This window comes from Artemia sp. Qi Xiang Cuo, chromosome 13, assembly GCF_049724085.1.
Source record: "Artemia sp. Qi Xiang Cuo chromosome 13, ASM4972408v1, whole genome shotgun sequence".
NCBI classification, from domain to species: Eukaryota; Metazoa; Arthropoda; class Branchiopoda; order Anostraca; family Artemiidae; genus Artemia; species Artemia sp. Qi Xiang Cuo.
The window spans coordinates 61352739-61367087 of NC_142806.1; the positions used below are offsets into that span (position 1 = coordinate 61352739).

At 28.5% G+C, this 14349-nt stretch overlaps 1 protein-coding gene across 1 annotated transcript in view; it reads right to left on the reverse strand.

Annotated features, from left to right (window-relative positions):
- Positions 1–939: 939 nt before the first annotated feature.
- The window catches only part of LOC148945511 (uncharacterized), a 198986-nt gene continuing 185576 nt past the window's right edge, over positions 940–14349 (reverse strand). The window contains exon 9 of the mRNA XM_089098780.1: positions 940–1181. Coding sequence (XP_088954906.1) covers positions 973–1181 — 209 coding nt within the window. The 3' untranslated portion in view covers positions 940–972. The remainder of the gene's footprint in view (positions 1182–14349) is intronic.

Consider the following 14349-nt stretch of genomic DNA (forward strand, 5'->3'; position numbering starts at 1 on the left):
CTCTTGTTTGTTGTAGAACAAAAAGTGTTAGACATGTTATGATAATTATTGTTTAAAAGCTTGAAATCTCACTGTAAGCCTTTATTGGCACTGTAGTTTCATCTTTCCGTTTTGCTGCGGGTGATGTTGAGTATGCTTGAAAAACAAATCGTTTTCCTTAGGGGCAAACAATATTCTCTTATTTGTAGTAAATTCCTTTTTCTTTTTAAGTTTAACCTGACTATTCATTATTCATTTTGATTTTTGTTTGTTTCAATGTTCATCTGTTTTGCTTGTTTTAAAAGTATTTGCTATAACATGAGTATATTATCCTCATTTTGATCTAATACGCCTTTTACCTTTTTTTTGAAAAGTTCTTCTTATTTTGAAAGGCTTTGTTTAAATCATTTCAGTAAAAGATCCTGAACCGAACTGACCAAATATGATAAAAAATTTAATTGTCTTAGCAAAGGAACGCGTCTATGGGCAATGAAACAAAAAGAAGAGAAACAATGCCAATATTTGGAGGGCACAAAAAGAAAATATCATCATTGCAAATGAGGACTGGAATAAATAAAAGCAAAAAAAGAAAATGCTGTAAGAAAAAATGGGTCTAAGAGTACCAAAAGATGTAGGACACCCGCCAAAAGAGGTCATTTCCAGACTAGAATAAATATTAATATTTCACTTCAAATATTTTTGGGTAAAAGGAAATTTATTCATATCCATTTGTTTGATTTACAATGATATTTAGTACTTCTCTCACTGTATCTCTCTCACTTGGAATTTTTTCTTTTGGTAAAAAGCCATCTTCAACACACAATGTTATAGAGCAAAGGCTAAGGTCAAGGAAAATTTATTAATTCATGTATTACCTTTTTTCCAGCTTATATGAAAAATTTACGAAGTTTTGGATAGAGAGTTGAAATGTTTGCTTTACAAAATTTGTTTATTCAGCTTATCAGTATAAAAATATGACATTTGTTTTACATTTTATGATCTTTTCCCCGTTTTCAATTTCACTTGTTCTTCGCCACTTCTATGCTTTGTACCGTGAAATGTATCGGACTCTTTGCTTTCTTTACATGGAGAGGTTGGGGGTTGATTTTTCTCTGGGCTGTATCTACAACTTTCATCTTCGTCTGGAAAAGATTCTTCAGGTAGGTCTCCAATGCCGCTCAAGGATTTTGTAGTAGATGTCTCTGAAAACAAAAGTATCCTATAAATTCAATATGTGTTATTAGTTTATTTTGTCTTGAAAAGGATGCATTACTTTCATAATCCTGCTTCATTTCTGTTTTCGACATTGACCGAACCTATATGAGATAGGAGTGTAGAAACGTTTTTCTCTTGTCTTCGCAAAACATTATACGCTTTGTTTTTTTTCTATATTTTGTTATCTTTTCTAATTTTTTTTCCATTTCTTTTCTTGTCTTTTCTATATACCTGTCGTCCAACACTTTGGCTTGTGCGACACTGTTGGCAGATTTTCATGCTAAGATATTAGTTCAAACTTCAATTATTTTTATTTTGTCGTAAACAACTTTCTAACTTGACATTAAATTACTATAGGGAAGCAATATCAAGCTCGTATTGCCTACTATTCATTAAGTATTTACTGTACAAGTTTTTTTCTCTTGTCATTGCAAAAAATTATACGCTTTATTTTGTTTTTTTCTATATTTTTTTTATCTTTTCTAAAAAAAATTATTTTTTTTCTTACCTTTTCTATATACCTGTCGTCCGACACTTTGGCTTATTTGACACTGTTGGCAGCTTTTATTGCTAAGATATTAGTTCAAACTGCAATTATTTTATTTTGTCGTAAACAACTTTCTAACTTGGAATTAAATTACTATAGGAAAGCAATATCAAGCTCGTATTACCAACTATTCATTAAGTATTTACTGTCATTTCCGTCTATTTTCTAATTAAATTAAATGGAAAAGGGTCTTTGTCTCATTAAAAAAAAGCGATATCTAGAGCATTGTCATGTTCTTCCCAGTAGTTTCTGCGGTTGAGACTGAACAGACTAATGATGTAGTTTTCCAGGTAATATTTGGAGAAGGGAAAGAAACAAAACTCTCACAAAATTCTTCAATCTCTAAAATTGGAGTTTATTCTATTTTCTTTTGTGTATTTTTTTTGCAAGATTTTAGCTTACTAATATATGCTTTATCTTTAAAAATGAATTTCTTTATGAATTTAAAAATTACTTTCCGTTTTTTTTTGTCAAACAAGAAAAGGATTTGACGATAGAAATTTTCAATATTAGACAAGACTTTAGTTGTGGCACCTGACATTCAATGTGTTCGAGACCTCTGATTGAGAATTTAGTCCTGTCGATCATTTCCATTATCTAAAAAAAAAAATACGACCCATTTCATTTGATTACTAAGAATAATTGATGCATACAACAAGAGACGGGGTTAAGACTAAAAACGAAATATCATCTTTAAGACAAATACACACATATTAAATACAAAATTTTCTACTTTTTGTGAAAATGTGTCATTTTATCTTACAAAAATGTGACAGGCTTCAAAAATCTTTTAAATAGCATTAATTAAAAGAGGTAAAATTAATTGGTCTTTGGCAATACCTTTTCTAAGATTAAATTTCTACGGAGAAATTTAGCGCACCCAAATTGTGTCCAAACCTGAATAAAAAAAAAAAATGTTTCGACGACGAAAAACGGATTGCATTAGTTACAAGTAGATGACTTAGAAAGTTACTGCATTAACAAGGGTTCATAAATCTTGAAAATCCTATAATATTTTAAAGATATGGATAAAGACAAAGACTTAGGTGTGATAAAGATTAGGTGTGATTAGGTAGATAAAGACTTAGGTGTGGTCTTTTTTTTTGGAAAACATCTAGGATGAGAGTAGGGAAGGGGGTACCAGCGCGGACGGGAGTGACGCCACAGTCAGTTTATTGATCCACGAAGGGGGACAGATTTCTAAGAAATTGATTGCATAATCGACTAGGACAAGAGGGGAAGTAAATTTCTGGGAAATTGATTACATAATCTTACGGTGAATTATTGATTCACGAAAGGGAATTAAGAAACAATATGGCTTCTCTGGTCTTTAGTGTCAGGAATTAGAAATGAAATCACTCGATTTTTAGAATTTATGCAGGACTCTAAAGAGATAGAAATTCCATTTTAAATATAGCTTCTCTGATCTTTAGGTCACAGAGATAAATTAATATTCTATAGAAACCATAATAGTGTAGCTAGGTACACCTTAGAGATGAATAGATTAACGCGGAAAATGGTTTCCTAGGAATTTCAAATGTGAAAGCGCAGGGATGCCGAAACAAGGGAACACGCAGAAATTACTTTTAGGGGATTATTTGGGCGAAACAGTTTGAGACATTTTAGAAGATTATTTAGGTTTAACAGTTTGAGACATTTTAAAAGATGATTTGGGGTGAAACTCTGTGGTCGTTATAATACACAAGCTCCATTTGAACAATGTTGTCAGGTCCCCTACCCCAATCCCAAAGGGCCCCCGGCGCCCCCAAAGGGCCCCCAAATAACCCCCGGACCCCTCAAATGCCCCCGGACCTCCAATGTTTTCTCGTGGTTTACCGTGTCACTGTTTCATTATCTTGATGTTTAAAAGTCATTTTTAGAATTTTCATTCTTTGAAATGCAAGAGTTAGAATAGTTAAGTAGGGCGTCTTGCAGCTTGCATATTAACTTATATGTTCAGAAGATTTTTCATTTATCAGTTGGATTTTTTCATTTAAATGCAAGAATTAGATAATTGCAATAGTTTTTTGTCGCGGTTTACCTAGTCATTGTTACATCTTCTTGATGTTTCAATGTCCATTTTAGATTTTTTTAGTTGAAATTTCAGATTTGGAATATATAATTAGTTTTTCGTCTTTGTTTATCTTGTAATTTTTATATTCTCTTGATGTTTCATTACCTTGTCACTGTTACATTCTCTTGATGTTTCAAAGTTCATTTTGGATTTTTAATTGTCTAAATGTAAGAGTTGGAATATTTCAGTAGTGTTTTGTTGTGGTTTACCTCATCCCCGGTACATTATCTTGATGTTTCACAGTTCATTTTAGATCTTTTTCGTTGAAATGCAAGAGTTGGAATGTTTCACTAGTGTTGTGTCATGGTTTACCATGTCACTGTTACATTCTCTTGATGTTCCAAAGTTCATTTTCGATTTTTTTTTTTTGAAATGTAATAGTTTGAATATTTAAGTAGTGTTTTGTCGTGGTTTACCTTGTGACTCTTACATTCTCTTGATGTTTAAAAGGTCATTTTTGATTTTTCATTCTTTGAAATGTAAGAGTTGGAATATTTCAGTAGTGCTTGTTGTGGTTTACCTAGTCACTGTTATGTTCAGATGATGTTTCAAAGTTCATTTTGATATTTTTAGTTGCATTGCAAGAGTTAGATCATTTCAGTATTTTTTTTTCGTAATTTACATTTTAATAGTAACAGTTTCTTTATGTTCGTATTTCTAATATAGACTTTTCATTATTTTAAATTTAAGATTTGTAGTAGCTAAGTAGTGTGTCTTACGGCTTGCATATGACCTGTTACGTTAAGTTTATTTTTCAAAATTCATTTGGATTTTTTTCGATTATTTTCCAGAGTTGTAACATTTTAGTATAGTATTGTCGTGGTTTAAAATGTCACAGTTACATTCTCTTGATGTTTCAAAGTACCATTTAGATTTTTAATTCTTCGAAATTTAAGAGTTTGAATATCTAATTAGTGATTGTTGTGATTTTATTAGTCACTGTTATGTTCAGATGATGTTTCAAAGTTCATTTTGATATTTTTCGATGAAATGAAACAGTTGGAATATTTAAGTAGAGTTTTGTAGTGGTTTACCATGTCACAGTTACATTATCTTGATGTTTCAAAGTCCATTTTAGATTTTTCATTCTTTGAAATGTAAGAGTTGGAATATTTCAGTAGTGCTTGTTGTGGTTTACCTAGTCACTGTTATATTCAGATGATATTTCAAAATTCATTTTGATTTTTTTCGTTGAAATGCAAGAGTTAGATTATTTCAGTAGTGTTTTGTCGTGGTTTACCTTGTCACAGTTACATTCTCTTGATGTTTCAAAGTCCATTTTAGATCTTTTTTCGTTGAAATGTCAGAGATGGAATATTTCAATAGTGTTTTGTCGTGGTTTATCTTGTCACTGTTATATTCTCTTGATGTTTCATTACCTTGTCAGCGTTACATTCTCTTGATGTTTCCAAGTTCATTTTGATTTTTTTTTTCATTTAAATGCAAGAGTTGGAATATTTAAGTAGAGTTTTGTAGTGGTTTACCATATTACTGTTACATTATCTTGATGTTTCAAAGTTCATTTTAGATTTTTCATTCTTTGAAATGTAAGAGTTGGAATATTTCAGTAGTGCTTGTTGTGGTTTACCTAGTCACTGTTACATTCTCTTGATTTTTCAAAGTTCATTTTGATTTTTTTTTTCATTGAAATGCAAGAGTTAGACTATTTTAGTAGTGTTTTGTCGTGGTTTACCTTGTCACTGTTACATTCTCTTGATTTTTCTAAGTTCATTTTGATTTTTTTTCATTAAAATGCAAGAGTTAGATTATTTCAGTATTGTTTTGACGTGGTTTACCTTGTCACTGTTACATTTTCTTTATGTTCCAATTTCCATTTTAGATTTTTGATTCTTTGAAATGTAAGAGTTTGAATATTTCAGTAGTGCTTGTTGTGGTTTACCTAGTCACTGTTACATTCTCTTGATTTTTCAAAGTTCATTTTGATTTTTTTTATTGAAATGCAAGAGTTAGATTATTTCAGTAGTGTTTTGTCGTGGTTTACCTTGTCACTGTTACATTCTCTTGATATATCAAGGTCCATTTTAGATCTTTTTTCGTTGAAATGTCAGAGTTGGAATATATCATTTGTGTTTTATCGTTGTTTACCGTGTCACTGTTATATTCTCTTGATGTTTCATTACATTGTCACTGTTACATTCTCTTGATGTTTCATTACCTTGTCACTGTTACATTTTCTTGATGTTTCAAAGGTCATTTTTGATTTTTTTTTTTAATTGAAATGCAAGAGTTAGATTATTTCAGTAGTGTTTTGTCGTGGTTTACCTTGTCACTGTTACATTCTCTTGAGGTTTCAAAGTTCATTTTAGATTTTTTTTCGTTTTTTTTGTTGAAATGTAAGACTTGGAATATCTCAGTAGTGTTTTGTCATGGATTACCTTGTCACAGTTACGGTCTCTTTATGTTTCAAATTCAATTTTAGATCTTTTTTCTTGGAAATGTAAGATTTTTAATATATAATTTGTGTTTTATAGTTGTTTACCGTGTCATTGTTATATTCTCTTGACGCGTCATGAACGTGTAAATGTTTAACAAGATTTATTTTTCATTAAATTGTAACTGTTAAATTTTATCTTTGATTAGAATTCCATTTTTGATTTTTTTTTCATTTTAAAGTAAGAGTTGGATTATATAATAAGTGTTTCTTAGTTGTGTACCTTGTCACTGTTACATTCTCTTGATGTTTCAAAATTCATTTTAGATTTTTTTTTTGAAATGTAAGAGTTGGAATATTTCAGTAGTGCTTGTTGTGGTTTACCTAGTCACTGTTATATTCAGATGATGTTTCAAAGTTCATTTGGATTTTTTCGTTGAAATGCAAGAGTTAGATTATTTCAGTAGTGTTTTGTAGTGGTTTACCATGTCACAGTTACGTTCTCTTGATGTTTTAAATTTCATTTTAGAATTTTTGTCGTTGAAATGCAAGATTTGGATTATTTCAATGGGGTTTTGTCGTTGTTGACCTTGTCACTTTTAATGTCTATTTTCTTTTAATTAACTAGTCACTTTTTTTTTCGATTGATGTTTCATTACCTTGTCACTGTTACATTCTCTTGATGATTAAAATACCATTTTTGATTTTTTTTTTCATTGAAGAGCAATATGTGTATTATTTCAGAAGTGTTTTTTCGTGTTGTAAAATTTAATTGTTACAATCTCGTGATGTTTGGATTTTCATTTTAGATTTTTTTTCGTTGAAATGTAAGAGTTGGAATTTTTCAATAGTGTTTTGTCGTGGTTTACCTTGTCACTGTTACATTCTCTTGATGTTTCAAATTTCATTTTTTATTTTTTTTTTCATTGAAATGCAAGAGCTGAAATATTTGCAGTAGTGTTTTGTAGTGGTTTACCTTGTCACTGTTACATTCTCTTGATGTTTCAAAGTTCATTTTAGATTTTTCATTCTTTGAAATGTAAGAGTTGGAATATTTCAGTAGTGCTTGTTGTGGTTTACCTAGTCACTATAGTGCTTGTTGTGGTTTACCTAGTCACTGTTATATTCAGATGATGTTTCAAAGTTCATTTTGATTTTTTTCGTTGAAATGCCAGAGTTAGATTATTTCAGTAGTGTTTTGTAGTGGTTTACCATTTCACTGTTACATTCTCTTGATGTTTCAGAGTTCATTTTGGATTTTTCATTGTTGAAATGTAAGAGTTGGAATATCTCAGTAGTGTTTTGTTGTGGTTTACCTAATCACCGGTACATTCTCTTGATGTTTCACAGTTCATTTTAGATCTTTTTCGTTGAAATACAAGAGTTGGAATATTTCAGTAGTGTTTTGTCATGGTTTACCATGTCACTGTTACATTCTCTTGATGTTTCAAGGTTCATTTTGGATTTTTCATTCTTTGAAATGTAAGATTTTGAATAGTCCAGTAGGGTTTCTTGCGGTTTACCTATTACCTATAGTGCTTGTTGTGGTTTACCTAGTCACTGTAATATTCAGATTATGTTAAAGTTCATTTTGATTTTTTTTCGTTGCTTTGAAAGAGTTAGATTATTTCAGTAGTGTTTTGTCGTGGTTTACCTTGTCACTGTTACATTTTCTTGATGTTTCAAAGTCCATTTTAGAATTTTTATTCTTCTAAATTTAATATTTGGAATATTTCAGTAGTGTTTGTTATGATTTACCTAGTCACTGTTATCTTATCTTGCTTTTTCAAAGTTCATTTTGATTTTTTTTCATTGAAATGCAAGAGTTAGATTGTTTCAGTATTGTTTTTTCGTGGTTTACCTTGTCACTGTTACATTCACTTGATGTTTCAAAGTTCATTTTGGTTTTTTTTTTCATTGAAATGAAAGATTTAGATTATTTCAGTATTGTTTTGTATTGGTTTACATTGTCACTTTTACATTCTCTTTATTTTTAAAAGTTCATTTTGGATTTTTTTTTTCGTTAAAATGCAATAGGTTGATCATTTCAGCAGTGTTTTTAAGTAATTTACCTTGTTAATGTTACATTCTCTTTATGTTTCAATTTTCATGTTGTATTTCTAATTAATTGATATCTAAGATTTTTACTTCTTAATTATCTCTTGTTGTTGTTTAAATAGTCTCTTTTAAAGTCTCTTTATGTTTTAAAGTTAATTTCGATTTTTTTCGTTGCAATGCAAGAATTATATCATTTTAATAGTTTTTTGTCGTGATGTACCTTGTAATTGTTAAATTTTCTTTATGTTTCAAAGTCCAGTTTAGAATTCTGATTCTTTGAAATGTAAGAGTTGTAATATTTCAGTAGTGCTTTGTAGTGGTTTACCATGTCACTGTTGTATTCTCTTGATGTTTCAAAGTTCATTTTGGATTTTTTTTTTGTTGAAATGTAAAACTTGGAATATTTCAGTAGTGTTTTGTCATGGTTTACTATGTCACTGTTACATTCTCTGGATGTTTCAAGGTTCTTTTTAGATTTTTTTGTTGAAATGCAAGAGTTTGATTTTTTCATAAGTATTTTGTCGTTGTTTACCATGTCACAGTTACATTCCCTTGATGTTTCTAAGTCCTTTATTGATTTTTCATTCGTTGAAATGTAAGAGTTATAATATTTCAGTAGGTAGTCTTGCAGCTTGCCTATGAAATGTTATGTCCAGATGCTGTTTAAAAGTTCATTTTGATTTTTTTCTTTTAAATTCCAGAGTTATATCATTTTAGTAGTGTTTTGTAGTGGTTTACCTTGTCACAGTTACATTCTCTTTATGTTTCAAAGTTCAGTTTAGATTTTTCATTCTTTGAAATGTAAGAGTTGGAATATTTCAGTATTGCTTGTTGTGGTATACCTAGTCACTGTTATGTTCAGATGATGTTTCAAAGTTCATTTTGATGTTTCAAAGTTCATTTTAGATTTTTCATTCTTTGAAATGTAAGAGTTGGAATATCTCAGTAGTGCTTGTTGTGGTTTACCTTGTCACTGTTATATTCAGATGATTTTTCAAAGTTCATTTTGATTTTTTTCGATGAAATGCAACAGTTAGATTATTTAAATAGTGTTTTGTCCTTGTTTACCTAATCACTGTTACATTTTCTTGTTGTTTAAAAGTTAAGTGTATAATAGTCATAATTTTACATTTAAGAGTTGGACTATTTAAGTAGTGATTGTTGTAGTTTACCTAGTCACTTTTATTTTCAGATGATGTTTAAAATTTCATTTTGATTTTTTTGTTGAAATGCAAGAGTTTGATTATTTAATTAGTGTTTTGTCTTTGTTTAAATTGTCACAGTTAAATTCTCTTGATTTTTCAATTTAAATTTTAGATATTTTTTAGTTGAAATGTCAGAGTTGGAATATTTCAATAGTGTTTTGTCGTGGTTTATATTGTCACTGTTATATTCTCTTGATGTTTCATTACCTTGTCAGCGTTACATTCTCTTGATGTTTCAAAGTTCATTTTGATTTTTTTTTTCCTTGAAATGCAAGAGTTGGAATATTTCAGTAGTGTTTTGTAGTTGTTTACCATGTCACTGTTACAGTCTATTTATTTTTCAATGTTAATTTTAGAGTTTTAGTTATTTTAAATGTAATAGTTGGAATTTTTCAGTAGTAATTGTTGTTGTTTAAGTAGTCATTGTTAAATTCTCTTGATTTTTCAATGTTCAGTTTGTTTTTTTTTTTCAATTAAATGCAATATTTATATTATTTCAGTAGTTTTTTGTAGTTGTTTACCATTTCACTGTTACATTCTCTTGATTTTTCAAAGTTCATTTTGATTTTTTTTTCATTTAAATGCAAGATTTAGTTTATTTCAGTATTGTTTTTTCGTGGTTTACCTTGTCACTGTTACATTATCTTTATTTTTAAAAGTTCATTTTATATTTTTTCATTGAAATGCAAGAGTTAGATTATTTAAGTATTGTTTTTTCGTGGTTTACCTTGTCACTGTTACATTCTCTTGATGTTTCAAAGTTCATTTTAGATTTTTAATTCTTTGAAATGTAATAGTTGGAATACTTCAGTAGTGCTTGTTGTGGTTTACCTAGTCACTGTTACATTCTCTTTATTTTTCAAAGTTCATTTTGATTTTTTTTCATTGAAATGCAAGAGTTAGATTATTTTAGTAGTGTTTTGTCGTGGTGTAACTTGTCACTGTTACATTCTCTTGATGTTTCAAAGTTAATTTTAGATTTTTTTTCGTTTAAATGTAAGAGTTGGAATATTTAAGTAATGTTTTGTAGTGGTTTAACTTGTCACTGTTACATTCTCTTGATGTTTCAAAGTTCATTTTTGATTTTTTTTTCATTGAAATGCAAGAGTTGGAATATTTCAGTAGTGTTTTGTCGTGGTTTACCATTTCACTGTTACATTCTTTTGATGTTTCAAAGTTCATTTTTGGATTTTCTTTTGTTGAAATGAAAGAGTTTGAATATCTCAGTAGTGTTTTGTTGTGTTTTACCTTACCACCGGTACATTCTCGTGATGTTTCACAGTTAATTTTATATATTTTTCGTTTAAATGCAAGAGTTGTAATATTTAATAATTGTTTTGTATTGTTTTAAAATGTCACTGTTACAATATCTTGATGATTCAATGTTCATTTTTGATTTTTTTTTCATTGAAATGCAAGAGGTTGATCAGTCCATCATTGTTTTGTCGTAGTTTACATTGTAATTGTTACAGTCTCTTTATGTTTCGAAGTTAATTTTAGATTTCTCATTCGTTGAAATGAAAGAGTTGGAATATTTCAGTAGAGAGTGTTGTGGCTTACCTAGTCACTGTTATGTTCAGATGATGTTTCAAAATTCATTTTGATTTTTTTCGTTGAAATGCAGTTAGATTATTTCAGTAGTGTTTCGTATTGATTTAACATATAACTGTTACATTCTATTGATGTTTCAAAGTTCATTTTTGATTTTCTTTTTTTAAAATGTAATAGTTGGAATATCTCAGTAGTGTTTTGTTGTGGTTTACCTTGTCACCGTTACATTATCGTGATGTTTAACAGTTCTTTTTATATTTTTTTCGTTTAAATGTGAGATTTGTATTTTTGCAGAATTGTTTTGTCGTGATTTCCCAAGTAATTGTTTCAGTACCGTTAGTATTAAATTTTCATTTTTGATTTTTTTTTCATTTAAAATAAGTATGTTGAACAGTCCATGATTTTGGTTTAGTTATGTAACAATTAACATTTACATTCTATTTATTTTTAATTTTCAAGTTTAGAATTTTCATTATTTTAAATTTAATAGTTGGAATATTTAAGTAGTGCGTGTTGCGGTTTGCCTAGTCAATTTTATATTCAGATGATTTTTAAAAATTCATTTTGATTTTTTTTCCTTGAAATTCAAGAGTTAGATCATTTCAGTATAGTTTTGTAGTGGTTTAAATTGTCATTGTTACATTCTCTTGATGTTTAAAAGTTCATTTTATATTTTTAATTATTTTATTTTTAATAGTTGTAATATCTAAGTATTTCTTGTTGTGGTTTACCTAGTCACTGTTATGTTCAGATGATGTTTTAAGGTTCATTTTGATATTTTTCGTTGAAATGCAAGAGTTATATTATTTAAGTAGTGTTTTGTCGTGGTTTACCTTGTCACATTTACATTCTCTTGATGTTTAAAAGTTCATTTTAGATTTTTTCGTTGAAATGTAAGAGTTGGAATATTTAAATGGTGTTTTGTCGTGGTTTACTTTGTCACTGTTACATTCTCTTGATGTTTCATTACCTTGTCACTGTTACATTCTCTTGATGTTTCATTACCTTGTCACTGTTACATTCTCTTGATGTTTCAAAGTTAATTTTTGATTTTTTTTTAATTGTAATGCAAGAGTTAGATTATTTCAGTAGTGTTTTTTCGTGGTTTACCTTGTCACTGTTACATTCTCTTCATGTTTCAAAGTTCATTTTAGATTTTTTTTTCATTGAAATGCTAGAGTTAGATTATTTCAATTGTGTTTTTTCGTTGTTTATCTTGTCAAAGTTACATTCTCTTGATGTTTCATTACTCTGTCAGAGTTACATTATCTTTATTTTTACTAGTTCATTTTGATTTTTTTTCCTTGAAATGAACGAGTTTGAATATTTAATTAGTGTTTTGTACTGGTTTAACATATTAATATTACATTATCTTGATTTTTAAATTTTAATTTTAGATTTTTTCGTTATTTGAAATGTAATTTTTTGAATATTTCAGTTGTACTTGTTTTTGTTTACCTTGTCACTGTTTACTTCTATCTATTTTTTAAATTTCATTTTGATTTTTTTTTTCGTTTTAATGAAATATTTATTCTGTTTCATGTTTGTTTTTTCGTGTTTTAAATTTTAAATTTTAAATTATATTTATGTTTTTTTTTTCATTTTGATTTTTTTTTTCATTTAATTTAAATATGTATAATATTTAATTAGTTTGTTTACGTGGTTTACCTTGTCACTTTTAAATTATCTTGATTTTTAATTTTTAATTTTATATTTTTTAATAGAAATGCAAAGAGGTAGATTATTTAAGAAGTGTTTTTTCTTGGTTTACCTTGTCAATGTTACATTCTCTTTATGTTTCAAATTTAAGTTTATATTTTTCATTATTTGAAATGTAAGAGTTGGAATACTTCAGTAGTGCTTGTTGTGGTTTAACTAGTCACTGTTACATTCTCTTGATTTTTCAAAGTTCATTTTGATTTTTTTTCGTTGAAATGGAAGAGTTAGATTATTTCAGTATCGTTTTGTCGTGGTTTACCTTGTCACTGTTACATTCTCTTGATGTTTCAAAGTTCATTTTTGATTTTTTTTTTCATTGAAATGCAAGAGTTGGAATATTTCAGTAGTGTTTTGTAGTGGTTTACCATGTCACTGTTACATTCTCTTGATGTTTCGAAGTTCATTTTAGATTTTTCGTTATTTGAAATGATAGAGTTGGAATATTTCAGTAGAGCTTGTTGTGGTTTAACTAGTCACTTTTATATTCAGTTGATTTTTCAAAATTAATTTTGATTTTTTTAGATGAAATGCAGTTAGATTATTTAAGTAGTGTTTTGTAGTGGTTTACCATTACAATGTTACATTCTCTTGATGTTTCTAAGTTCAGTTTGGATTTTCTTTTGTTGAAATTTAAGATTTGGAATATATCAGTAGTTTTTTGTTGTGGTTTAACTTATCACCGTTACATTCTCTTGATGTTTCAAAGTTCATTTTTGATTTTTTTTTTCATTTAAAGGCAAGAGTTATATTATTTCAGTAGTGTTTTGTCGTGGTTTACCTTGTCACAGTAACATTCTCTTTATGTTTCAAAGTTCAGTTTAGATTTTTCGTTCTTTGAAATGTAAGAGTTGGAATATTTCAGTAGTGCTTGTTGTGGTTTACCTAGTCACTGTTATGTTCAGATGATGTTTCAAAGTTCATTTTGATTTTTTTCGTTGAAATGCAACAGTTATATTATTTAAATAGTGTTTTGTCGTGGTTTACCTTGTCACAGTTACATTTTCTTCATGTTTAAAAGTCAATTTTAGATTTTTAATTATTTGACATTTAAGAGTTGGAATATTTCAGTAGTGCTTGTTGCGGTTTACCTAGTCACTGTTATTTTCAGATGATTTTTTAAAGTTCATTTTGATTTTTTTCGTTGAAATGCAAGAGTTAGATTATTTCAGTAGTGTTTTGTCGTGGTTTACCTTGTCACAGTTGCATCCTCTTGATGTTTCAAATTTCATTTTAGATTTTTTTCTTTTAAATGTAATATTTTGAATATTTCAATTGGGTTTTGTCGTGGTTTAACTTGTCACTGTTACATTCTCTTGATGTTTCATTACCTTGTCACTGTTTCATTCGCTTGATGTTTCATTACCTTGTCACTGTTACATTCTCTTGATGTTTCAAAGTTCTTTTTTGATTTTTTTTTCATTGAAATGCAAGAGTTAGATTATTTCAGTAGTGTTTTTTCGTGATTTACCTTGTCATTGTTACATTCTCTTGATGTTTCAAAGTTCATTTTAGATTTTTTTTTCATTGAAATGCAAGAGTTAGATTATTTCAGTAGTGTTTTGTCGTGGTTTACCTTGTCACTGTTATATTCTCTTGATGTTTCATTACG